Source organism: the organism of the source record quoted next, unplaced genomic scaffold, assembly GCF_019419815.1.
Source record: "Pyrus x bretschneideri cultivar Hongxiangsu unplaced genomic scaffold, Pyrus_bretschneideri_v1 Contig38, whole genome shotgun sequence".
Classification (NCBI taxonomy): Eukaryota; Viridiplantae; Streptophyta; class Magnoliopsida; order Rosales; family Rosaceae; genus Pyrus; species Pyrus x bretschneideri.
In genome coordinates, this window is record NW_025999701.1 from 3,381,830 (window position 1) to 3,406,939 (window position 25,110).

Consider the following 25,110-nt stretch of genomic DNA (forward strand, 5'->3'; position numbering starts at 1 on the left):
CATGACCAACTGGTCTTTGCACAGCCATGCTTTATACTCCGGCAATGCGACGTCAGGTGCTTCAATATTTCCATTGACGAATCCAAGTTTGGATCTTCCTCCAAGGGCAAGAGATATTGATCTGGACCATGGAAGATAGTTAAACTCATTTAACAACACAGAACACAAACGTTGATTTGGGTTGACTTCAGCTTCTGGAAAACTAGGGCGAGAAGCTGTGAAGCTTTCAGCTTCTGAGCCAAAAAGATTATCTTCTGCCATTATCGAAACGAATGTGCAGAAGAAGAGAAGGGACAACAATGGAGTCAGGCCGGTTAAGGTTCCGGCTCTGATACCATGTGGAAAATATGGAAGAGAATGCTTTTTCTCATTATGTTTCTCTACAAGATTACAAGGATATATATACTTGATACAAGTGTGTAGGTAGGACAAGGTAGGACTGCTATAGGACGGCTAGTGTGTAGGTAGGACAAGGTAGGACGGCTTGACGGTTGTAGGACAGCTTGACGGCTGTAGGACGGCTTATTCTTCCAGTATATTGTTACTTATTTGTGGGTTTTGAATTTGTGGAACAGTAAAGAAATTGGAGGAACTGAATACTCACTAGGAAAATTGACAACTTCTCTAAGTTGGATGCTGCCAAGCATTACTCTGATGCCTTCGTCATCGGTTGTTTTGAATGGTATTTTAGTGTCTCCTACCAACCACAAGCTTAAATTTTATTTTTGTTTTTCATTTGTGATGTTTATGGTTTTCGACTTGTGTATCCAAGGGGGAACAACAGCATAGGCTACTTATCGCTCCATCTGGACGTTACAGGTTCTTCAACATTGCCAAAAGGGTGGGCTAGACATGTGCGATTCAGCTTGACTGTCGTCAATCAACTACAAAGCAGCAAATCAATAACAAATGGTACTTTCCTGTTGCTTAGTTCACATTTGTCCTTCTTCTTGCCTCTTGCATGTCATTCTATAACTTTTACGGGAAAGCTAATTTGTCAAAGGGAACTAGTGGTTGTTGTATGCTTTTACGTACATTTTTTTTTTTAATTCAGTCTCACATTTAATGCAAAGGAATGAGTATCGTAATGTTTACAAATCATTGCCTGAATGCCTTCTCGACGCTTCATTGTACTTTACCATACAAGATACTAAAAGTGGATAAACGAAAGGCAATGTACTAATTTGTTTCTCTTGTTTTTCTGGACCAAAAGGTTAATTAGAATTTGACAGAAGTAGAATGCTAACAATATTTTCCAATATAGGGAGATCTCCTTTGAAAGTCATAGAACTTGCACAATATCTTATTGTTCAGTATGATTTTGTTTTATTCCGGGTCATCTTTTAGGAAACGTTCAAATGGTAATATCTCGGGTTCTGAAGACAATTAGATCATATTCTCTTTCTTTAGTCTCCCTCTGAAAAAACAAGCACTTACGGCTATGTTTCTTTCTATTCCATTTTCTCTACTAAGAGTCTGAGAGTGAACGGCACTGTGGTTTCACTGATTTCGTTCCCAGTAATTTGGAGTTGCATTTCTTCCGCTGACAAATACCTGCAGATTTTGACGTTCAGTTGTGCCAAGTAAACTTTTGTATTCTGAAAATTACACGCCTGCATGTCTGTTTGGTTGGTTTAGATCTTGGAAAATGAAAACGGTGTCGACTTCTTGTCCGCCCTTATATTTTTATTGTTCTGTGCAATAAAAATTTGTCACTTCTTAAAAAAAAGAAAAAAAATGAAAAGGGTGTGTAATTAAAATGGTGTAATTGGAGGTCGAGATGCTGGATATCTAGCCAAAGATGGGATCTTGTTTTTATGGCAGTATATTGAGGTTGCTTACTGTTTGCCAGTGCATTTGATATCACAAATCATATCTGCAGTGCGGTTGATAGTGTACCTGCTTTTATTTAGTATATTAGATCACTTGGCCAATAAGATTTTTCATGTCTAAAAAGATTATTAGCATTGAAACAACAATTTTTTTCGAATTTAGTTGAAGTTATGGCAATCAAGTATTTACTTTCTATTTAGTGAATGCTCCAGTCTTCCGACTGACAAAACCTATTTAGGATACAGTCTTGATACCGACTAGGGTACTCTGGCTTCAAATGTTAGCTAAAGGCGAACACTTTCTACAATGTACTTGGGTTTGCTTTACACATCATCCTTTTAGGAATGTAATTATGGGCAATGTGTGTATGTGTTAAGTTGTTGAAATAAGTAGTTAAAATTGATAGTTAATCTGGAACCTCAGATCTCTTTCTTCGGCCCTGGATTGAAACAGTTCAAATTGGATTGTTTTGATCTTGAGACTGCTCGCCGTGGAAGTCTTTTGTTCTTGGATCTAATCATTTGGGACTAACTGGTAATTTCCGTTACTTATAAGTACTCTGTGCAATGACTATCCTTATTTTTTATTTGAGTATTTCTATATCATTTAGAGATTGCTATGCTTCATGAGTGTATTGTGATCACTAATATTTGGACTTTGCGGATACTGGACATGTGTTCAAGAAAAAGGAAAGAGAATCGGGCTTTGCATCTTTAATTCCTCGGTTATAGGATTGTTTTAGTTTCAGATGTTTGTTGTAAGCTAAACACTGAGCATGTAATCTTCTTTTCTGTTTGTATCTCCTTATATCTAGGGTTTCTCAAACTCTTGTTGTTATCCTGATATGAATATAAATACATGCATCCCATGTTGAACTGGGTATGCAGTTTTGAGTGAAAACCCTACGAGAGTAAAACTATTTTTTACAGACTTAACTAGTATGAACTATGAAATTAATTCTCTAAAAGCATAATTTTTTGTTTTTCTCGCATATACCTTTAGGTCTCGTTTAGCAAGTCGTATAAGAGACCGAATAGGTCTAATAATACGGACTCAGTCATTTGGCACCCTCTCGTATTAAATTGGACCGGGCTAATTTAATCTAACCCACTTATTTTATTTGGCATACACCCTCTTGCTAAAGGAGTAGGATTCTTTCCCCTCATATTCACATCTCATTTCCTCCCCTCCTCTCACATATTGTTTTTTATCTTATTGTCTCTATATAAAAAAAAAATTAATATAAGATGTTGACGTGGCTAAATCGTAACCGTTCAAATAAGAGATAAGGAAAAGAGAGAGAGATTATGAGGGAAGAGAATCTTCCCTCCTTAATAAAACCTTCCAAAAGAGCTTATAATTAGTAGGGTCTCATTCCTCTCTCTTGCGAACTAAGCTTTCTCTCGCCTTTTCTCGTTGTCACCGTTCTCTCTGTCTCCTCTCGACGACTATGTTCTCCCCATCTCCTTTTGTGGATTATGTTCTCCTCGTCTCGCACTCTGTTCTCCCAACCTCCTCTCACTGGCTCTGTTTTCCCTGTCACCTTCCAGGCTCCAGCGTCTTTTCCATGTACTCTACAAGACCCTCGCACTGCTCCTCTCCATTTCTCTGCAACATCATAAGGTTGGAGGGGAAGAGAGATTAAGATCAATTACAAACTAGTCGAAAACAGTAAGTGCATATCACGATGTCTTTTCATAGTGTTTAACGAGTTTCATGGTGTCAGTTAGTGATTTTTCAGTATTTGTCAGAATTTAAATTTTTTTAGGTTAAAATGTTCATAAAATTAAATTGGAATATTCTACATAATTTTTTTATTTAAAAAAAGTTACTTTAAGAAAAAAATTAGTCTAAATTCATTCTTTAATAATCTGGGACTAAAATTTTAGGCCAGAAGGGTTGGAGCAGAAAAATTGTTTCTGGGTTAAAACCTAAATTTTATGGGCTAACAATTTTAGGTTTTAGGCCAAGGGTTGGAGATGGTCTAAGGGAGTATGATTCTTTACCCTCCTATTCTCATCCCAGTTCCTCCCCTCCTCTTACACTTTGCTTTTCGATCTTATTGTCTCTATATAAAAAAAATCAATATAAGATTTGACGTGACGTAATTGATGATACATATGAAAGATAAAATGACATTATTTATGCATCACTCATGTTGTGAGATGTGGTTGGAACTTCAATGTTTAGATTGGAATTCTGGAAATGTGGGTGGTTGGAAATGATCTTTTGTGTAATTGAATCTATTCATTATGAAATCAGTTCCAGGCGAGCCATGTGTGCACATTAGAATAGGATATCGGCAGGATAAATTGTCGCTGTGGGTGATTTGGGCTGAAGATCAATGAATTAGATAAGATGACTAGCAAAGGGGATTTATGAACTTGGGATATTACTTTGTATAATAGAACATTCGAACCACCACTGCACTGGTAAAATGTAAGGTATGTGACATGCACCCGCGTGTCACATATTCGAACCACCACTTTGTATAATAGATTAGATGTGAGAATAGAAAGTTTATTCATCTATTTATTATAAAATTGTAAAGAATTCCTGATTTGTTTAAGAATTATGAGTTATTTTTATAAGAATAATTTATTTTTCAGTCCGTTCAATTTTCTTTTATTTATTTAGTTTTTAACTTACACTCCAGATTCGGGTTCGATTTCTTCCACCGACCCGGTTCGGGGCATGACGGCTATCTTTCGTTTGCTTCTTATTTTAAAGATACTATTTGAAAAGTATTTGGGTTTCTAGATAATAACATAATTAACATTGAATTTATACTTATACAAAACACAATATGAATATTACAGTCATTAGTTCGATATTGCATCAAACGCCCGACTAATTTAGTTAATACTATCCGATGACTATTTATTCTATCCGACTGAAATAGTCAGTACAATTTAAGTTGCCAAATAGTTCTACAAATAAAAAGCAAATACAATTGCCACTTATTGTTACGGTAATGTAGTATCTCTCTTTACCGTAAATGAGAGGTTTTATATTCGATTCTGACCAAAGTTGAATTTAAATCTCATTATTACTAACCTATTGTTTGCCCACTCCTTTACAACTTAACATAGATAAAGTAAAAAAAAATACAATTGGGGCACCACCTGAAAAAAGGTAAAGAAATTTCGTTGCAAATCATCATTTTAGATTCGGACCGAATATTTCTTTGCTTCCTTGTGACTAAAAATAGTGGTGAATCTAGTGATCCTAATAACGGAAGGGAATCCTAATGCATCAAATTAAAAAATTTATATTATTAAAATTTGATCAAACGGTTATAGACGGAAATCATTTTAAAAGTTATAATAACTTCAGATATTAAATTAAATTTTGATGGTCCGTATTCCTGATTTGATGAATTAGAAGGAAGGAATCTGAAGAGTCTCTTTCCCATAATATAACAATCAGGACCTGGATCCTCTCTAAGGCAAACCTTCGGAATCCTGCTGAGTGAGAAACACGGGATGTTGAATTTCAATCCAACGGCTACAAACATAAAATTCCTCTTAAAATTATAATAATTGTAACCGTTCGATCGAAATTCAACCGTCTTCATCGCGCAACAGGATCCGAGGGTTTACCTCGGAGAGGATCTAGTTCCTAACAATCATAAGCAACGACCCAACTGGTTCGAGCGCTTTTTTCTCACCCCCTGCAAAGTGAAGAAAAAGTGGTGTGAGCTACCGTCAACTCCTCGTCTTTCTCCCCCTGAATCCACTTTTACCATGACTGAGTTGCAGTTTGGCTCCGAGTTGGAGTTACCGGAATCGTCCAGGGGAAGGTACGTCTCTCGATCAAACTCTCTGATTCTCTTGTTTCAACTTTAAAGCTTAGACCTGTAAACTTCTGGGTTTTCTTGTCTTTACACCCAGCACAAAGAAAAAGCATAAAAAAAATCAGGAGGTGCTTTTGTGCTGGAGTTTTCCCAGCCATGGCTGGTACAAGCTCAACGTCGACGGAAGTTACCGCTCGGGTTGTATAGCAGGCGGCGGCGTGATCAGAAATCAAGACGGAGAATGGCTGACTGGGTTTGCTGAAAATCTGGGAACGGGCAAGAAACCCATTGAGGCTGAGGTCTGGGCATTGTACAGAGGCCTGGAGCTTGCCTGGAATTATGGGTGGTACCCAATTGAGGTGGAAACCGACTCAGCCATGGCGGTGACGCTTGTGTTCAGCCCGGTTCAGTTGTACCCGAAACACCCTCAGTTTAATTTGATTCATAAGTCCCTGAATCAGATTAGGAATAGCGAAAATCTGATTAGGAATTGCCTGAATCTACTTAACCAAATCCAAAACTACTCCCTGCAGCATGTGTACCGGCAAAAAAACAGCGTGGCTGATTTTTTGGCCAATTTTGGGCTGACATTGGGGTTGGGTTGCCATTATTTCGATGCTCCGCCGCCTGGCTGCGAGGCGGTTCTGGTCCAGGATATCTGTAGGGTGGCTAAGCCCAGGTCTCTTCTTCCCACAGTTATAGAATTCAGGTATGTTGCGGGTTGCATACTTATGTTTTTAGTTTCTGTTGTGTGGTATTTGGTGTTACGGTGACATGTTATTGTTGCTTTGAGTTTGTAGAGGAGTAAAGAAATTGGAGGAACTGGATATTCACAAGGATGATGCTGCATCTTTGACATTCACATGGAAAATTGACAACTTCTCTCAGTTAAATGCCGTCAAGCATTACTCTGGTGTCTTCGTCGTCGGTTGTTTTGAATGGTATATTGTTGTCTCGTACCATCCACAAGCTTAAAATTTTTCTTTTTGCATTGTTATATTTAGGGTTTTCCACTTGTCTTGGTTGGTTCTATCAGGCGAATCCTTATGTATCCGAGGGGGAAGAACGCCGTAGGCTCCTTGTCGGTCTATCTGGATGTTACTGGTTCTTCAACATTACCAAAAGGGTGGGCTAGATATGCGCAATTCAGCTTGAGTGTTGTCAATCAACTTCAAAGCAGCAAGTCGATAACAAAGGGTACTTTGTTGTTATGTTCCTGTTGCTTATTTCACATTCATCCTTGTTTTTGTCATTTGCCATGTTAGTTTGTAAATTTTAGGGTATAGGCAACAAGTTGTTGCTGTATCCTGTCATGGAGGGTTTTTTTTTATTTTTTATTTTTTGTCTCACGCTTACTTTCAATGCCCGACTGCCTTCTTGACATTTTATTGAACTTTACTATGCAAGATACTGAAAGTAGATAAACGAAAGGCAATATGCAAATTCGTATCTCTGTTTCAAAAGATTAATTAGGTTTAGAACGGAAGTAGAATGCTAACAATACGTTTCACCATATGGAGATCTCCTTTGAAGAAAATAACTTGCGGAATATGTAGTTGTTCAATAATATGTTTGCTTTATTCTGGGTCGCCTTTTAGGAAACATTCAAATGGTAATTTCTCCGGGACCTGAAGACATGGTGTAACTGAAGGTTGAGATGCTGGATATCTTTCATCTACCAAAGATGGGGTCTTGTTTTTATGGCAGTATATTGGGGATCCTAACTGTTTGCCAGTGCATCTTGCATAGCAAAACATACGTTATCTGCAGTACGGTTGATAGTTTACCTGCTATTAATTAGTATATTAGATCACATGGGCACAGTAATACAACTTTTCATGTCTAAAAAGGTGATTACCGTTGAAAGCATAACCTTTCAAATTTTGCTTTAAGTTAATACCTTCTGTTTAGTAAATACTCGCGTGATAAAACCATTTAGTTTAAGGTAAGGATGGTTAGATTTTCATCCTTGTAGAATATGATTTTTTTTTCATCGAAATCAAGTTTTACAATGAGTTTTGACTTTGGTCCTTTGTTTAGGTACATTACTATGTGTTACTAAATCAATATTGAATCTAACACCCCGATTTGGGTAGTCTGGCCTCAAATGTTAGCTAAAGGCGCGGCGAGCAATTCTGTTGTGTGCCTGGGTTTGCTATGCACAACGTTCTTTTTATGGGCAATCTGTGTGTTTGTTAAGCAGTTGAAATAAGTAGCTAAAATAGATAGTTAATTTCTGGACCTTCAAATCTCTTTCTTTGGTCGGGATTGAAACGATTGAAATTGGATTGTTTTGATCTTGAGTCTTACGTTTGTGGACTGTGGAAGTCTTTTATTCCTGGATCAAATGATCTAGGACTGTTTGTTTCCGCTAGTTATTTTAGTACTCTGCATAACGAGCTACCTGTTATTTTTATTTGTATATTAGAAATTGTTATGCTTGTATTGTTTGTGATCATGAATATTTGGACTTTGCAGATACTGGACACGTGTTCACTAAAAATGAAAGCGAAAGGGGCTTCGCCTCCTTAATTCCTCTAAGGGAGTTTCACAACCACCGCGAAGGATATCTTGTGAATGACATATGTATCATCGAGGCAAAGCTTGCAGTGCATAAGTCTGAAATTAAGCTTTTCGGATCCCTCAGATAAAACCATTAAGGAGCAGCAGATTAGCCCACAAGTTCTGAAGAGTTGCCTACCGTTGGATGCACCAAGTTCCGAGCAGGTTTGCACCGAGCCTACTGATAGCCCTGCTAACCCTCCCGTAGTCAAGGAACTCAGAGGATGATGTGCCGTCCCACCATCCGGTGATCTAGGTTACGGTAGGGGTTAACCTTATTTTAGGATTATTGACGTGCTCGTCAAGCTTGTCTATGTAGGATATTCAAAGTTGTATTATAAATTAGGAGTTTGCATAAAAAAAACAACTAAATTAGGTCGTCGTAACCTTTTATATTATGTTTGGATGGAGGAAATACATTTCCAATTTTATCAAGTGTGTGCGTTAGGCTAAGCCGTATACAATTGCATAGCAGTGATTTGATATTGAACTTGTATTCATCGAAGTTAAACATAACATCTCACATTTATAAGTTGAGAGCAATATGATTGCAACAGCTTATTCGGCCCCCAAAATAGTAGCGTCGACTCCACTTGCACCCCAATCTTCACTGCTGTTAGGAATTTATACAAATATAAGATAAATTCGATATAGTGCATACTTTGCAGAATTAACGAATTTTGGATTGCCGTTTCGTTCCTACAAACCACGAAGGAGAGTGTCATTCAAGGGAGGATTCGGTTGCATCTAGCCCCGTTAGATTGCCTATGTACCTTGTGCCCATGCGCAGGGATCAAACCACAATAGTTCTTAGTAGCCTGCTAATCCCAAGGCCAAGGTGATACCCTAAAGGCTAAACTAAGAGAGAAAAAGATTACTAAGAGCTCTAAAGCTAAGAGAATTATTTTTGTTGGTGTCTTTTCCTTTCCCAAAGCCCTCTTTATATAGTGGCTAGGAGGGAAGAGAGAAAGGGAAATGGTCAATGTGGGACAAATACCGCATATCGATAACACACCCTATACTGGGGGTATAAATCCCACATCTCCCACTCACCCACATAGGGTGTTGGAATCATTTCAATTAGCTCATCTAATTCTCATCCATTATTGTTTACCTCCTCATACAGGATATGGGACGCGCGACCTTGCGAGAATGAACGTACACATCTATGATTGCTGTCATTAAGCTATCACCAAACTTAACAAGAGTGCATCACTCGGAAGTTCATCGCTTTATACCCTAAACAGTTCATCATACACCAAACTTGAAATTCTTTATCTGTCGTTACGATATAAAAAGAAATGTCATGTTCCACAAATATCATGTATCCATGTCTTACGTTTGACAACTAATATCAAGTAGACGTTGGCCAGCTAATGAATTACATGGCATAGTGTAGTCTTTAAACTATCTTCCCTACGCTCTCATGTCAGCCTAATTTGGTTTAACTGCTTGCTTAGACACGCCTCTTAGGACACTTACTAACTTGACTGTCTTAGATAAACGTGCTAAAGTAGCGATCATCAAACCTCCTCTTTTTGACATAGACTTTAGTTCAAAGGTTATAAGGGTAGGATCACATAGATTTAGTGGCTCACACAATGACTTGAAGCAGGGATCAATTTGTCGCTCTCACTGTCGGCCACAACTAGCACATACAGTATGAAATGTATGCTATGGTGTACTCTCAATTTAATGAGTGTGTCACATGTCCATTGGACATATACCATACGGATCTTAGTCTAAGCTCTACACAAACGCCTAACTTGAGCATCTAGCCTAGTCACCCTTCTCGATGCCTACCTAGTTACTCACATTCGGCTTGACAAGCTTTAACATGGATTTCAAATGGAAAAATCTCCATGTTCGACCTTTGCTAGGTCTCATTTTAGACACTTCTAGTGTATACATTTCATACACATGTCTGGTCTCGCACTCAAATGTGTTTCAAACATATATGTCTCATCCTGCTCACCACCTCAGCGCCAGGGCGAATCGTTTCGTGTGAGTGAAATTGATTCTAGCTTGGTGACACTCAAAAAAAAAAAATGTGCATCATAACGTTCTTTGAAAAATGTTAATTCTAATGAGTCTCTTGTAGCTTTTATACGTAGGAGTGTGACATATCACCACTATCGCTAGGGCTACATCTTTTAGACTCCTCACCTTGTGCAATTGCAAGTAATCATGAACAAATTTGGGTTCCCTCCAACTTAGGGACTTCTTTTGCATAAATCAGAGCAGATTCACATAAAATCTCTCTTGTTAATGCAGAATACCTCCAAAATAATTCCATAAGGAGCACCTATGTTTTTCAAAAGTAGATGGGTTCTTTCAATTCCATATAAGGTAAATGTAAGTATATTTTCATCACTCTATTGAGAAAATATTTCAACCATGAGTAAACATGGAATTACTTGTACCTTGAACAATCATTTTTTCCATGAAAGATCTTATGTCAACTCTATGATGATATAAGAACCAAAATGATGTCGAAAATCCTTTTACTGCTCTAAGTTTAGCAATGACTTATGATTTCTTCAAAATGGCTTGGTTTGGACAATCATCCACTTCTTGGATAGACTAAGCATCAATGCTTTGTGAATAGCTGGTGTACACTATTTTATCACAAGGACTGATGAGTTTATATATAAACACCTCCAAAAATGGTATTTATATTATTTCTTATCCACACAATTGGTTCATACATGCCGCCTTACAATTGGTGCACGTATGATTTCTCTTATCGTCTAGATGCACATTTTAAGACAATGGTTAACACTATTCCTCATTTCATATTCTAGGAAACTTTGATCTAGAATCACACGGCACTCTATCTTTTCTAAGATGTCTTGAGTTTCAGTATAGCCCAGATGGCAACCGTAGAGCTTCTATACGTTAATATTTAGCAAATCAACTAAGAATCATCTAAGAGTATCACTGAAACTTCTCTAGCATGTCAAAAATGCTGTGTCTCACACCACAATTATGGAGACAATCTATTTTTCAATAAAGAAATCAATTGTCAGCACTCATGGAAAGACAAGAACACCTTGGGCTCTAAGTCTTAAAGTACAACAACAACGGCTAGAAGGACTTCCAAATGTCAATACAAATAAGGACACTTGTCTAGAATCCAATAGTGTGTGAACCCAATTCTCTTTTCGGATTGAGAATTTTTCACTTAGGTTAGGTCATGGAAAAAAATGAGTAGCATCTGACCCTACCTTGGGAAGACATCTCATACTTTCCATCTCCTATTGAAAAATCATTTCTTTTAAGGGAAAAAAAAAAAATTCAATTTCGCTTGTTAGTGAAAGATTTGTTTGTGAGGACCATCTCTTTTAGTCATTTAACAAAGCAGAGTAACATTCATCAACATCTAGGGAGGATGTCTTTAAGACCTAATAGCCTTTTCACAATGTATTTGGAGGGACTAATCAATCTTCTACCTTCAACTTTTTCCTTACGATCCCCATAGACGTGGTAGGATTTGGAGGGACTAATCAATCTTCTACCTTCAACTTGGACAAATTGCAAGTTGGAATCCTTTTCTTAATTCAACTACCATTAAATCTAGTTAGTTAGTTATCCAATCCTAGATACTGAACGAGGCCTGATGGGACTGGATTCAATAAGTTACTATATTCATAGTATGTTGGAGTAAGAAATGAATGCCAACTTCTAAATTTTGTCTAAGTTGAAAGGTAGAAGATGGAAGGGATTGCAAGGGATAAGTTTCCTTCATTACTAATCCATTCAATTGCTTAAAACATGTACGAAATTTAGAATGTGGCCTTCATTTCTTACTTTGACATCCCTTAATTATCTAGCAAGTTATGCAATCTAATCCAATCCTACGCTCCAAACAGGGCCTTATAATTTGACTTTGTCATGTGTTATGGTTTTGAATTTGGACTTTGCATTGTTGGGTTTAGTCAGGCAAATCCTTTTGTATCCAAGGGGAAACAATGTAGACTTCCTATCGGTGTATTTGGTTGTTGCAGAGTCTTCAAAATTGCCATCAGGGTGGTCTAGATATGCTGCTTTTCACTTCAAAAACATTGGGTACTTTTGTTTTTCTGTTCCTGTTTTTCACTTCACATTTGTTTTCTTGTTATCCTATCAATTCTATGGCAGAAATTATTGTTTAAATTATATGAAGCTAGTTATTGTTGCATCATTATATGCACATTTTGTTATGATTCGTATTCATTTATATGCTTTCTGCAAAGGAATGACTTTCTGACTGCAAATCCATGCCCGACCACTTTCTCTCTACTTATTTGAATTTTAACAATACAAGGTAGGAGCAAAGACAACTTTGATTAGACAGGAAGTAGACTGGTAGCAGTATGCCATCACTTATTTCCATATCTCTTTGTTCTGAACCATTTTATTGCTTTCTATTTAACTACATTCATGAGTTGGAGTATTGTTAAATGTTTCGACCTTGAATCTGAACTTTCCATAACTGCTTATGTAGTTTAGTTATTTTAACCACTTACTAGAGCCGAATTGTGGTTGAGCGTATGTTTTTTATTTATTACGTAGTACTGAACTGTGTTTATTATTAATATTTTTTAAATTTCTTTTAATTTTTATCTTTGATGTTTTGATTTTGCAGACACAGAGCATGTGTTTGATAAAAGGGGAATTGACTGGGGCTTCACGTCGGTAATTCCTCTAAGTGAGTTTTGTGACAGTAGTAAAGGGTATCTTGTGAATGATATTTGTATCATTAGGGCCAAAGTTGCTGTCCCTAAGGCTGAAATTAAGATCTTAGAACACAATGCAAGTAGTTCTGCACCTACTAAGCACTTAGACAAAAAACGTGGAGTGCTGGATTACGTGCTGGCCATCAACGACCTTATTTATGTTCCTTCTCGCCCTCCCATAGTCAAGGAACCTGAGTACATGTCTTCCCCACCAGCTGCAGAGCTCGAGGATTTTAGGGGTTTAGGGAAAATAGAGAAAGCTTTCGTTCCTCTGCTAGATGAGGTTTGTTCGTGGCATCCTTCGCTGATTGAATGCCAACGCAAGAGAAGTCGCATGTTTACTGAGTGGGCATTCACAGCTTTGGGCCGGCTATTACAATTTATGAAGACGAAAAAGGTGAAGAACATGACAGACGATGCATGTGAGCAACTGAAACTTTTGTGGGAGGAGCTTGAGGCCTTCAAATTTGACTTGGCTTGGCTGGCGCCTAGTGTTGAAAGGGCTTTGGACATGAACAAGATTGTGGAAAGTGCAGGGAGGTTGAAAAGGTTGAGAAAGGACGTGGACGCTTTACAGACGCAAACGAAGAGGTTGAGGACTGAGCTAGCTGTTGAGGAGGCAAATCTTGAGGCAGCAGTAAGAGATTTAAACAAGACTGAAGAAGGTTTGGACGACGTAGACATCAACGGTGAGCTAGGTTACTGTAGGGGTTAGCCTTATTTGAGGATTCTCTTTTGACGTGCTCCTCAAGTTTGTTTATGTAGGATTTTCAAGTTGTATGAATAAACAAATCAACTTGGATGTCCCGACGTGCTATCACAATGTCTAGATTGGCCGACTGAGCAAGGAACCTTCCCTCGGCCCGGGTTCCGGGTTCTTTCTCTACCTTGGAGCAAGGCTTTTAATAAACAACCAACTGACATGAAGTTAGTGGAAGTGAAGATTAGATGAAAAAGTGAAAGAAATCGTGAAAAAAGGATATAAAATTAAGTTAATTGCAAAAAGGTAAACTAAATTAAGAACAAGTGCAAAGAGACACATGTGCTTGACAATTTGTGTATTTGATGAGAATAATATAGGCTAGGGCATTATGCTGCTCCTATCATAAGAATTGAAGAGAATATAGGATGACAATTTGTGTATTTGATCCTTCTCCCTTCTTCGCAACTTGTACTTATAGGGCACAGAAGAGTCCCACCATATGGATGTTCATTAATTGGCATGTGATTACGACAATCAATGGTAATCTCCCTCAATTGGTGATAGTTGACATTGACAAGCCTTGATTAAGTTCATCATCTTAAATTAAGAAATGGGGTGTTAATTTAGATTGGGCCTCTTAGAACCAATATGCAGAGCCTCATTTTATTTAATAGGAATACACCGGTCATACTTTAAAACGGTATTTTTTTTTGTTTCTTTTACGTTTGGATTAGAAAGTTTTAAAGAGGTCTATAATTTCTTAGGGTCATGTGCGATCGCCTACCCTGTACATCCTATTGGCTGGAACTGATTTTAATTCCGAGAAAAATGATTCAAATCGCTTAAATTGTGAGCAGTGGCAGAACCACATAGAGCCTAGCATTGGCCTAGGCATATCCTGGAATTTCAGCCCTTTGTATGTGCTTAATTTCTGCAGAAATTTGTGGAAATGCTCATGTGCCTCATTGGTTAGTGGGTTTTTGCAATTCTAAGTGTCCACGGTTCGAGACTTGCTGGTACGTCAACATTTTTCAGTTTTTTTTTTTTTTCTTTTTTTTTTTTAAAATAAAAATACCCTTATAATTTGCTTTATTTTTTACCATATTAAAACTAGGGTGAACTGTCAATTGATATAAAACAAAGGTTTATACAGTCTAGAGCAGAATCTTATTTTAAGTAACAACCTTAATTTTTTGTTCGAATTTATTGTGTTAATCGTTTTTAATCAAAACTGGTTACAAGTTTTGATTTATTATATAATCATTTCAATACTAGGTTTTTCATACAAAATTCAAAGCTCCACCATTCTTGTTTGATTAAGATTTTCCATGCCAATAGAAAAAAATCAAACTTTTAATTTTTCTCCCGTTAATTATAGGGAAGTGTTATTGGCATTTCAAAAATTTCATTCTACACTCCTAACAAGTATTTTTTCTTTCTTTCTAAATATAGAAAGTTTGGAGTGTAAAATGAGATTTTTGGAGTGCCAATAACAATTTCCTAATTATATTGCAATCTTTCGTATGGCTTAAAGGCCCTCTGAATCTAGTTTTCTGGCTTTGGCACTGATTGTAAGTATATTTAATTATTATGATAAAATATGATATTTCTTTAACTTTTGAGTTAGATTGCTAGATTAAAGATTATAATTAATTAGACTAGAGATTCGGGCACAAACATATTCTCGTATGTGATTTTTTTTTTTTTTTTTTTTTTGAAAAGCAACGATAGATTTCATTCAAAAGAATAAGGTTTGAGATTACATTACAAGCACATAAGGGCAAGAGCACCCCCTACAACTCACAACTTAGCCCTATCAATGACCTACAAAATGATCGGCCCAAAGGTCTACAAGTTCCTCAAACCAAGACTGAGAGATCAAATCTTGCAGAGCAAATTTTGTTAGGCAATGGGCCAAATCATTAGCCTGACGACGAACATGGGCAGTAGTAACTCTAGTGATCCTCGACATGAAAGTTTTGGCATTCTCAATGACAGGTCCAATAAAAGACGTGTTCGAAGATTACCCCTGCAAAGCAGTCGTGATTTAGAGCGAATCACACTCTAAAATAGAATTACAAAAATCCCTTTCAACTATCATCGCCAAACCCTCACAAGTTGCTAGAGCCTCCGTATGAGCCGGAGAGAAAACATTCTCAAATCGAGCCACTCTAGTAGTCACAAAGAGGCACAAAGCATCCTTCGCGATAACACCAACCCCACCCTTTTTCCACTCTGAATCCAAGAGCCATCCACGTTAATTTTAAAATGGCATGCCGGAGGAGCAACCCACCGAGCCCCTTGTGGAGAAGAAATAGTAGCAATAGAAACAGAAGATTGAGCCCCAAGGAAATCAGACAGCCAACCTAGGGATTTCCTTGTAATTAAGGCAGGACCCTCGATGTTCCCCTTCCATAGTTTGCAATTTCTAAACCCCCCTCCCAAGATTGCCTACCAAATTATAAGACATAAATCAAAGTCTGCTTGCTTCAGCGATGAGGTCTCAATATTACGGCCTTTAAGAGGAAGCCCCAAGGGGGAAGTAATGCAAATACAAGCAGTGAACAGGGCAATCTCTGAAAAGGTGAATAGTAGATTCCCTCGAAGCACCACACAACAACACAAGTGTCCTCCACCCTTAAACGTCTTCAGATCAAATTACCGCATGTAGGTATAATATTTCAACACACCTTCCATGCGTAGACTTTGACTTTTTTTTTGTTGGGCGGGGGAGGGGGGGGTGAAGGGGACAAAAGCAACCTAAATACAAGTCCATAATTTGTTTAAAGGGTTGGGTCCAGAGGATAAAGCAAGGCTCCTACATTTGTCACTAACCCAAGCAAGGGCCACATGATAACCTCTCTTAACCAAGAAGACGCCATTCCTAACAAAATGCCAAACCAAATGATCCTTTGGCTTTCAAAAGTTCAGCAGCAAAGAACAAATAAGATCAGCTTTCGATACGAAGAAGAGGGATCTGAGTATAGCAATGTTCCACAGATGAGCATTATCCTCAATTAGCTCACTAACTAAAGACAAATCACAATATGCAGGCTTAAGAGAGAAGATCTGAAATGAGGATTGTTAGGGGATCCAATGATCCTCCCAAATGCGAATATCATCTCCAGACCCCACTTGCCATCTTGAACCCCTTATCAGGACTTCCCGGGCCGAACAAATGCTCATCCAGCAGTAAGAGGCCCCTGCTTTTACATTAACATCCAAAAAGGTGGAAGTTGGGAAATACTTAGCTTTTAAGATTAAAGCAACCAATGAGTTAGGCTCCTGCAAAATTCGCCACCCTTGCCTTGCCAAAAGGGGCCAAATTGAAAGCATACATATTCCTAAAGCCCAACCCATCATCGCACTTAGGAAGACAAAGGCGATCCCAACTAAGCCAATGGATCTTCATTCCCTCATCAGACCCCCTCTTTCCACCAAAACCTAGCCACCAAACGGTTAAGGTCATTGTATAAATACCTAGGTAGAAAGAAATAGTTCATGACGTACAGTGGGATAGCTTGGGCAGCAACTTTGACAAGGAGCTCCCAGCCCACCACACTAAGAAGCTTCCCCTTCCAACTTTGAAGTCTCTTCCAAAGCTGCTCCTTAATATAAGCAAAGCACTCACCTTTGTTCCTACTAACAAGAGTGGGCATGTCAAGATGATTTTCATGTCGATCAACACAAGTCACCCCCGTCTGCAAAGCGAACTTCTCCTGAAGATTGCGCTTCACATTTTTGCTGAAACATACTAAACTTTTTAAAAAGTTAACAACCTAGCTCGAAGCCATTTCATTCTCGCGCAGGATTGACAAAATTAGATCACAATCCTTCCGAGATGCCCTTGTAAAGAGTAAGCAATCGTCAGCAAATAAAAGATGGGTAACGGGGGGCACTGCCGCAGATTAATACTCCTTTGAGCCCACCTTCACTTTCCTGCTTAGTGATAAAAGCCGATAAGCCCTCGACACAAAACAAAAAGAGATAAGGGGAGAGAGGATCCCTTGCTGAAGCCCCCAAGGTTGGGTGAGTATAGCTACTCGTTGATCCATTGATAATGATCAAGTATGTGACAGAGTTAACAAAACACATAATAAGATCGATCCATCGCCATGGAAAACCAAATATGACCAGCATGGCCTCCAAATAACCCTACTCAATCTGGTCGTAAGCTTTACTCACGTCAAGTTTGAGTGAAATGAAGCCCTTTTTTGCCCTTTTTTGGTGACTAAGACAATTTGCCACGTCATTAGCAACAATAATATTATCAGAGATAAGTTGACCTGGGACAAAAGCACTCTGGTACTAAGAGATCAGGTTAGGCATGATGAGCTGCAGCCGGTTCTTAAGCACCTTCACAACGATCTTGTATAGGACATTAGACAAACTAATAGGCTGCAAATGACCCATTTCCTTAGGCTTGTTGACCTTCAAGATCAGTGTAACGTGGGTGAAGTTAATCTTCTTTACAATTTTGGAACTTGCTAGTGTGGAATTGAATATTTTGGAAATTGCTTAATTTTTGGATTCGTTTGGAAGTATTTTTAAAATGACTGAAATTTTGAAAATGCTTTAGTGAAAATGAAAATGTTTTTTGAACTAATCTTTAATAAAAAAGCAAGTGAATCGTGGAAAAATACTTGAAGTATTTCTTGCAATTGCAATGTGTGCTTATTGCAGGAAGTACTTTAAGCGCTTTTACAATTTAAAAATATTTTCTTTAAACACATTTTTAATCATTTTAAAAGTACTTCCAAAGAATCATAATATTTGAAAATGAAGGCACACCGAGCAATTCATGTGGCTCTAAACGATGTCGTGTCACCATTTACGTTTGGTCATCTACAAATATCGGGTGCGCCAGCCGAAAAGCTTCTGGAGTCTTCTAAACCCTCAAGAACCCAATTGGTGCTCTGACGGAAACACCCTCCGAAAAACGGTTAAAATATTCCCATCCAAAAGGATACTTTCGTCAACCAGAAAATCCCACCGGTGTCTCTCTGTTTTCCTTTCTCTCCAAGCACAAGAGATTCTCTCACTTCCCTTCACAAACCCCTCCCCATACGAGGCCACCGCAGTCTCTCTCTCGCTCTAGGTTTCCAAATTTTGGTTCCCATTTTGCCCCTCGAATTCTTCAGCCATGTTGGTGTCTAGGGTTTTAGCTCGGGCCTCGAGGACCCTCCCCAGGAGCACAATGCTCTTGGCGGCTCCGCAGAATCATCACTTGCCAATCCTCTCCAATCAGTCCCAAGCTTTGATCCACGATTTTTCCTCTAAGGTGCCACAAATTCCCTCTTTTTTCTTCAATTTTTTGTCACTAGGGTTTTGCTAGGGTTTTAGGTTTTCTGCAAATTTCACCAATTTAATCTGCTTTTTTGGATCCAATTCCCGTTCTCTTACTAACTAGCGCTAGGATTTTGCTAGGGTTTTATGAAATCATTGTTCTTACTTTTTATCTCTGTTTGATTATTGGATTCAAATTTTATTTTTGTATTTAGTGAATATTGGGTTCTGATATATAGTTTCAATTTTTTTTTATATGAGAAATTAATGTAGCGTATTTTTGCTAGTGGATTTGAAATATTGATGAATTCATTGGTTCTGTAGGCACTAAATAATATATTTTTACTCCAAATGATATATAAAATATCATATGTATGCATGTCCGTGTGATCTATGAAGCATGGATACGAATACGGATATGGTGATACGTAAAATCTCTAAAAACTAGGATACGATACGTCATGGATATGACAATAAAAATATGTAATTTAAAACATATTTTAACGTGAAAACATCTGAATTCAAGTTAATTCAAGTGTGAGAGTTATATCACTTATTTCAATTAGAGGCAAGCTCTTTGTATTCATCAACTTTCAACTAAATCTTTGTTTCCTATTAACTTTCTCCTCGTAATTTCTCATCTGAAAGTGTAACGGTATCCTAGAAGCCAAATACTGGTATGTGGGAGTACATGACAAATATTGTATACGCAACCAAACTAAAGTATCCGTGCTTCATAGCATATGATATAGTTACCTGAACATAATTTTGTATCACTTTAATTTCTATGCTTAATTTGAATTTCGTTATGCTCTCTGACTTTCCGCTGGGCCACTGAGTATGAGGTTTTATTTCTATTGAGGGTTGAAGCATATAACTTTGTAGCCTGTTGGACAAGCTCATGGTTACTAAAGGTGTTTTTTTTTTCATTATGTATCTCATTTGTTTTCGAATAACAGATTGTTCCGAGGCAGGTGTCCCTATTGCATCATTCAACCCCAACTTCTTCTATCTCTCAAATATTTGGGTTCTCTTCGTCTGCATCGCCACATACTGAAAAGGATCATGGTAGTGCTGTAGAGAATGGCAACGCTTCTACAAATGGAGAGCCAGAAAAAGCAAGTGGAGACGCGAAAGTTGCTGATCAAGCAAAAGAGTCAGGTTATATTTCGGATTCCCAGTCTACCATGTCTTCTGTGAAAAGAAGGAGAGGAGGTACTAAACGAACTGCATTTTCTGATTCAGATTCAGAGAGTGACGGTGACTTAACAATGGATGACCTGGTAAAACTTGTTGCTGAGAAGGAAGATCTTCTGAAGGAGAAACATGAAGAATTCAAGAAAATGCAAGATAAATTCCTCCGAAGTTACGCAGAGATTGAAAATGTCATGGAGAGGACAAAGCGTGAGGCAGAGAATTCAAAGAAATTTGCCATACAGGTCCTGGTTACTTTTGACAATTTATTTCCTGTCCTCAGAGACTTGTTATTTGCTTCTCTTTTTACCACTTTCTTTTGCACAATTGTCTGAAGTCTAACTCTGCGGAGTTTTCATAAATATGTTGCAGAGTTTTGCAAAGAGTTTACTAGATGTTGCAGACAATCTAGGCAGAGCTTCTTCAGTTGTCAAAGAAAGTTTCTCAAAACTTGACGAGTCCAAGGACACTGGTGCAGCATTCCCACTTCTGAAAACACTTCTAGAAGGTGTTGAAATGACCGAGAAACAGCTTTTAGAGGTACACTGTTTTAATCACTAATTATAACCACCCATTGTAATCCTTCAAAATTTGAGTGGCTTTATAAGGCTAAGATAACACTGTTTTAAATGTGTTGGATGTACGTTCTGTTCGTCTCATATGTTTTGTGTCAATCAGGCTCATTCGCGCATATTATATTTTCTATTTCAGGTTACATTTTGTGTGTAGTTGTGTACAGCACAATGGTTCTGTTAGCAATAGAGGAAATTAAATACAAAGTTGTAACGTATAATGCATTTTCCCTTCAGGTATTTAGAAAGTACGGAATAGAAAAGTATGATCCTACAAATGAAGCATTTGACCCAAACAGGCATAATGCAGTATTCAGTTTACAAGATGCTTCCAAGCCTCCGGGTACTGTTGCCGTGGTTCTCAAGGTATGAAATATATAATCAATTCTTTTGCATTTCTTTTCAAATGAGAAAGAAGTTTACTACTGCTTGGCATCAGTACTATAAGTTTATAAGTTGGAAGCCTCGGGCTGCTGCGATTGGAACTCCAATGGATATCTTGACATCTTACAAGTTTGAGATGAAAAAATTTGGAATTGATAAGCATCTCCTGTTTCTCTCTACTGCAGTAAATACTTAATGGAAAAAAATGGCACGCGTTTGATGTTGTTAGAAAACCTGCCATATTCAAGATTTACTTCCAGAAAATGGCTTTTGGAGGCACATCTCCGCACATATTTTTGCACTGATTTCTTTGATATATGTTTTTGTTTACAACAACATTAATTGGCCGTTTTTGCGTTATGACTTACTTTAGTAATGGAGAAGGGTCATTGCAAGGGTCATTGCAAGGACTTGGATAAATTGTTGGCAGGAATGTGACTAATGCAGGAATCCAAATAATTGCTTGAATCTTTACATTATATTTTTTTGATGAACAAAATATGGTTTTCCTTACAAATCTGTGTAGAAATTATTTTACGTTTGTTCAAATGACTTATGTTACTGTAGCACTAAGCCCATGAGTAAATACCCTAATGCGTTTTTGTATTGCAGCCGGGATACATGCTTCATGATCGAGTTGTTCGACCAGCTGAAGTTGGCGTAACAACGGAAGCGGAGAACAATGCTGACAATTAAATTGCAGCTACCAAAATTTTCCCAAGTTACGTCTTTGCGGTGCACCGGATCACATTACAATTTTTGTTGCCTACGTTTGAGAAACTTGAATAGGATTTAATCTTATTCCTGTGACTTAAGGGTCCATAAACTTATTTTCCAGCCTGACAATTTTTTCTACCCAATCATTTATGTTAGTTTTGTAATATATTACTCTTGTTATTATGGACGACACGACCACATAAGTGCCCTGGGGTACGTTAGAGTTTTCGAGAGGTTCGATTTTTGAGCTTGTTGATGGTAACCAAGATGGTTAAATTTGTGCTTTCGTTTCCATCGTACTGCTGGAGCAGGTGTGGTTGGTTTATCATGTTGTAGCTTCTGGAGTCTGGCGTTTGTGCCTTCGGGAGTAAGAGTTCTAAGAAACCACGAGTATTCTTCGCATGTACAGAATCACAACCACTTAAACCTTGAAACCTTGAACCTTTCCCCGACAAATATTTTTTTTTTTCTGTTTTTATTTTTTTCAAAAAGGACAACTGGTTGTAAACCACAATTATCCATTCTTTTTGGAGGGTTGGGAAGACTTACAGAAACATTTCAGCCTCTTCTGATCACAAATCTCGCTGACAAAAATTGGACAGAACAACTTTTTGTGTCTGGAATTGTTGTACGTCTAGCCTTCATAAAACTTCTTCGTTCCTCATGTCCTGTCATAAAACCTCTCGAACCGTAGTGGCGAATGGCGATAGGAGAGGTCCAAAGTTCAATTCCCTCGAACATAACCCAATAAGAAGTCATAAAAATAGGCCACGCGCACATCATAAACAGGAGTGGTCACCAATACAGAGAAATGGCAAACTGGTACACGGCTAATCTTTACGAACAGTCAGCTGCTCGAAACGTCATGTGCTTGTTGATCATGTACCACTACTTGCTAACCATATACATAAGGAGAGAACCCACAAACTAATCCTACGGCTTAGTTACATACATCACACGCAGTATCATACTAAATAGAAATCACACGGCTCGAAGTAGTCCCGGCTAGTGGATCGCTGCACGCAGCTCTAGTTTTTGTCTTCACAAACGCTAAGCGTCAATCCAACCAAAATCTACCTGAACTTGCTTTCTTCATCTGAATCATTGAATCAAGGCTGACACCGTGACCATCTTTCAAGCCCAAATCTAAATCCAGATGGCTTCTGTTTGAATCCAGCACTCCTGATTGGTCCTCGTCCAACTCCTGCAGCACGGATAGCATCTAATCAATAATTTGTTGCATGGTAAATTACTTAAGATTTTCTCCGCTACAGCAAGAGAACCTCAAAATATCCTAACCCCTATTTACTTGATGTGGCCAAGGCGAAAACGTTATCTTCACTTTCACAGTGCTTTGCTAGAGTATCATAGTTGATGATGGTGTTGGTTCCTCAAGTAGTTTCATATAAAACCTCGCATGCTTATATAGCCCATAAGATTTACTAAAATATACTTAGGACACATACAAATGCGACAGTATAAATGCATTAGAGTTTTTTTTTCATTTCTTGCAGCAGTGAAGGTTAATTAAACACTATAAAGCATCTTGCAGCAGCGAAGATATTGGATTTCTAGTGACGCACAATACAAGGCGGGTCATTCTTAAACCAGAAAATTTAACCACTATTTCTGTTTGTCTCTGTGTGTGTGTGGGCACGTACCAGTTCAAGAAAGAACAGAATACAAATACTTGCTCCTCCTAGACCAACACCACGGCCATATGTTGCAGACCTTATGTCCATAGCGCCAAGTTGTAGCACCATGGCCAGTGACTGGTGGTCAATGTTTATTTTAAGCTTTCGTATTATCTTATAATTTCATTTGCAAAAGAACTTAACTGGGAAAACTAAGTGATTTCATAGAATGACCCACAAATAATACTCATGGACTACAAGAAACTAAGTGATGGCCAATACCACCACCCACATGCTCATTCTGCAACGCTAAAAATTATTTCAACCTCTAGGAAAGGGCACGAGAACACAAAAAGACATCCAAGTGAACAAAAAGAAGATAATTGAGCAGGAGTGCAGTAAGTCTCACCTCAGCTTGTTCCTTCATAATCTGATTAATATTTGGCTTTCCATACACCTTATCACTTGGGCTAACCGATTCATCAGTCTCACTAGTTTTCTCCTCATCTCCAACCTTTTTCTGAATTGGCTTTTTCTGTTCCTCTAGCACAGAAACCTGCACAACGAATCGATCATAAGCTATTAACAAAGAGCATTCAACAGCATCAAGCATCTATTGTATGGATTCCGGGAGTAGAGGACTCATATTTCTAAATAGTTCAATTCAGGGGATCACGCAAGTTAAGCTCTCATGAATGCCCCAAAGCATAACATCAGTCCTAAATTGCAGTACTTGGCAGGATAATATATTCGCAAACAAATAATACCGATAATTTAACAAAATTAAAGCCAGTATACTATTAAGTATAAACTCATACAAGTTCTTGTTTTCACAAAAATAGCAGCTACAATTCCTATCTAGGTCACTCTTTTAGACAAAAATCCAAACTTGGAAACACGGTATACAGATTACAGAACAGTCCATCAAATGCTTCAAAGAAATCCTCCAAAAACTAAAAGATAAAAATAAAAGCCCGCAATTTCCATAAATCCTAAAAACCCTAACAACAAATACACAGCAATTGAAACATACAGATGCATACATGCATGTTGGTGGTGTACTTACGGGCGTGTAGCGGAACTTCCGGCGAGGGGGCTCATCCGAAGCCGCGGCGGGTTCGTCGGGGGAGGTAGCGGAAGAGATTGGGGTCCAGCGGCACAGGAGGAGGCGAGAGCTGCTGTTGTTGGATTGGGAGTGAGGGTTTTGGTAAGTAAGGGAGGGGGATGAAGAGGACACGTGGACCCACCTCTTCTTCCACCTGCGGACGGGGCCGTTGAAGACGGTGGCTGTTTGGCCGTACCTGGAGGACGCCCTGCCCAATCTCGACCCGAGTGCTTCCATTTTCGACCCGCCTTTTGCTTCTTCGGCTTTCTAGAGTGACTGAGCCAGTGTGTGTGACTATTTCAGCTACGAGGTTGAGAGATACAGATTTTTTTGTTGTTCAAGGCCTCACGACGTCGTTTCTGTGTTCAGTTACAGCGTCTTTGTCAAACACACGCGACACAGTTCCGTTGACGGTTTGCAACCGTATAACTTTCTTCTCTCATTGGAAAAATGATAACCACATTTTCCTCTGTTCCCTTTCATCTCTGTTTAATTTTGTTCGTTATTTCCGTTGAATTTATATTTAGGATGAAAATTTAAAGACAAAGTCTAAAGTACGCTGAAAAGTCAAGGACCAATTGTGGGTTTGAGCATGGATCTTATATC

The 25,110-nt window shown here is 38.3% G+C and overlaps 2 protein-coding genes, 1 long non-coding RNA gene and 1 other non-coding gene across 5 annotated transcripts; 3 read left to right on the plus strand and 1 right to left on the minus strand.

The window, feature by feature from the left end:
• Nucleotides 1-600: 600 nt before the first annotated feature.
• Nucleotides 601-912, plus strand: LOC125468453. Its single transcript, XR_007250824.1, has 2 exons — nucleotides 601-682; nucleotides 773-912. It is a non-coding gene; the product is annotated as an uncharacterized LOC125468453 (long non-coding RNA).
• A 4,504-nt stretch (nucleotides 913-5,416) lies between these two features.
• Nucleotides 5,417-13,836, plus strand: LOC108866643. The gene is made up of 5 exons (XR_007250823.1): nucleotides 5,417-5,635; nucleotides 5,727-6,338; nucleotides 6,430-6,570; nucleotides 12,134-12,259; nucleotides 12,819-13,836. It is a non-coding gene; the product is annotated as an MATH domain and coiled-coil domain-containing protein At3g58270 (transcript).
• A 4,744-nt stretch (nucleotides 13,837-18,580) lies between these two features.
• Nucleotides 18,581-21,948, plus strand: LOC103926997 (grpE protein homolog 2, mitochondrial). 2 transcript variants are annotated; one of them, XM_009335888.3, is made up of 6 exons: nucleotides 18,583-18,893; nucleotides 19,858-20,059; nucleotides 20,144-20,337; nucleotides 20,465-20,632; nucleotides 20,902-21,030; nucleotides 21,661-21,948. In XM_009335888.3, exons 1-6 carry the CDS (start codon nucleotides 18,756-18,758, stop codon nucleotides 21,742-21,744), a joined length of 915 nt encoding a protein of 304 aa, XP_009334163.1. In that variant the 5' UTR covers nucleotides 18,583-18,755; the 3' UTR covers nucleotides 21,745-21,948. The 2 variants fall into 2 exon arrangements, with proteins under 2 accessions (XP_018498042.1, XP_009334163.1); XM_018642526.2 differs by having other exon boundaries at nucleotides 18,581-18,893; nucleotides 19,858-20,337.
• A 596-nt stretch (nucleotides 21,949-22,544) lies between these two features.
• LOC103926998 lies at nucleotides 22,545-24,756 on the minus strand. The gene is made up of 3 exons (XM_009335889.3): nucleotides 24,466-24,756; nucleotides 23,809-23,955; nucleotides 22,545-22,969 (listed from the first exon to the last, which is right to left on the minus strand). Exons 1-3 carry the CDS (start codon nucleotides 24,739-24,741, stop codon nucleotides 22,823-22,825), a joined length of 570 nt encoding a protein of 189 aa, XP_009334164.1. The 5' UTR covers nucleotides 24,742-24,756; the 3' UTR covers nucleotides 22,545-22,822.
• Nucleotides 24,757-25,110: the final 354 nt, after the last annotated feature.

Bases quoted from the DNA above. Each gene is read 5' to 3' on its own strand.
- LOC103926997 (XM_018642526.2), top strand. From the start codon at position 18,756: ATGTTGGTGTCTAGGGTTTTAGCTCGGGCCTCGAGGACCCTCCCCAGG. The intron at 18,894-19,857 runs GTGCCACAAATT...TTCGAATAACAG, and splicing joins TCCACGATTTTTCCTCTAAG to ATTGTTCCGAGGCAGGTGTC. The intron at 20,633-20,901 runs GTACACTGTTTT...TTTTCCCTTCAG, and splicing joins CCGAGAAACAGCTTTTAGAG to GTATTTAGAAAGTACGGAAT.
- LOC103926998 (XM_009335889.3), bottom strand. From the start codon at position 24,741: ATGGAAGCACTCGGGTCGAGATTGGGCAGGGCGTCCTCCAGGTACGGC. The intron at 23,956-24,465 runs GTAAGTACACCA...TTCGTTGTGCAG, and splicing joins GGAAGTTCCGCTACACGCCC to GTTTCTGTGCTAGAGGAACA. The intron at 22,970-23,808 runs GTGAGACTTACT...TCCGTGCTGCAG, and splicing joins TTATGAAGGAACAAGCTGAG to GAGTTGGACGAGGACCAATC.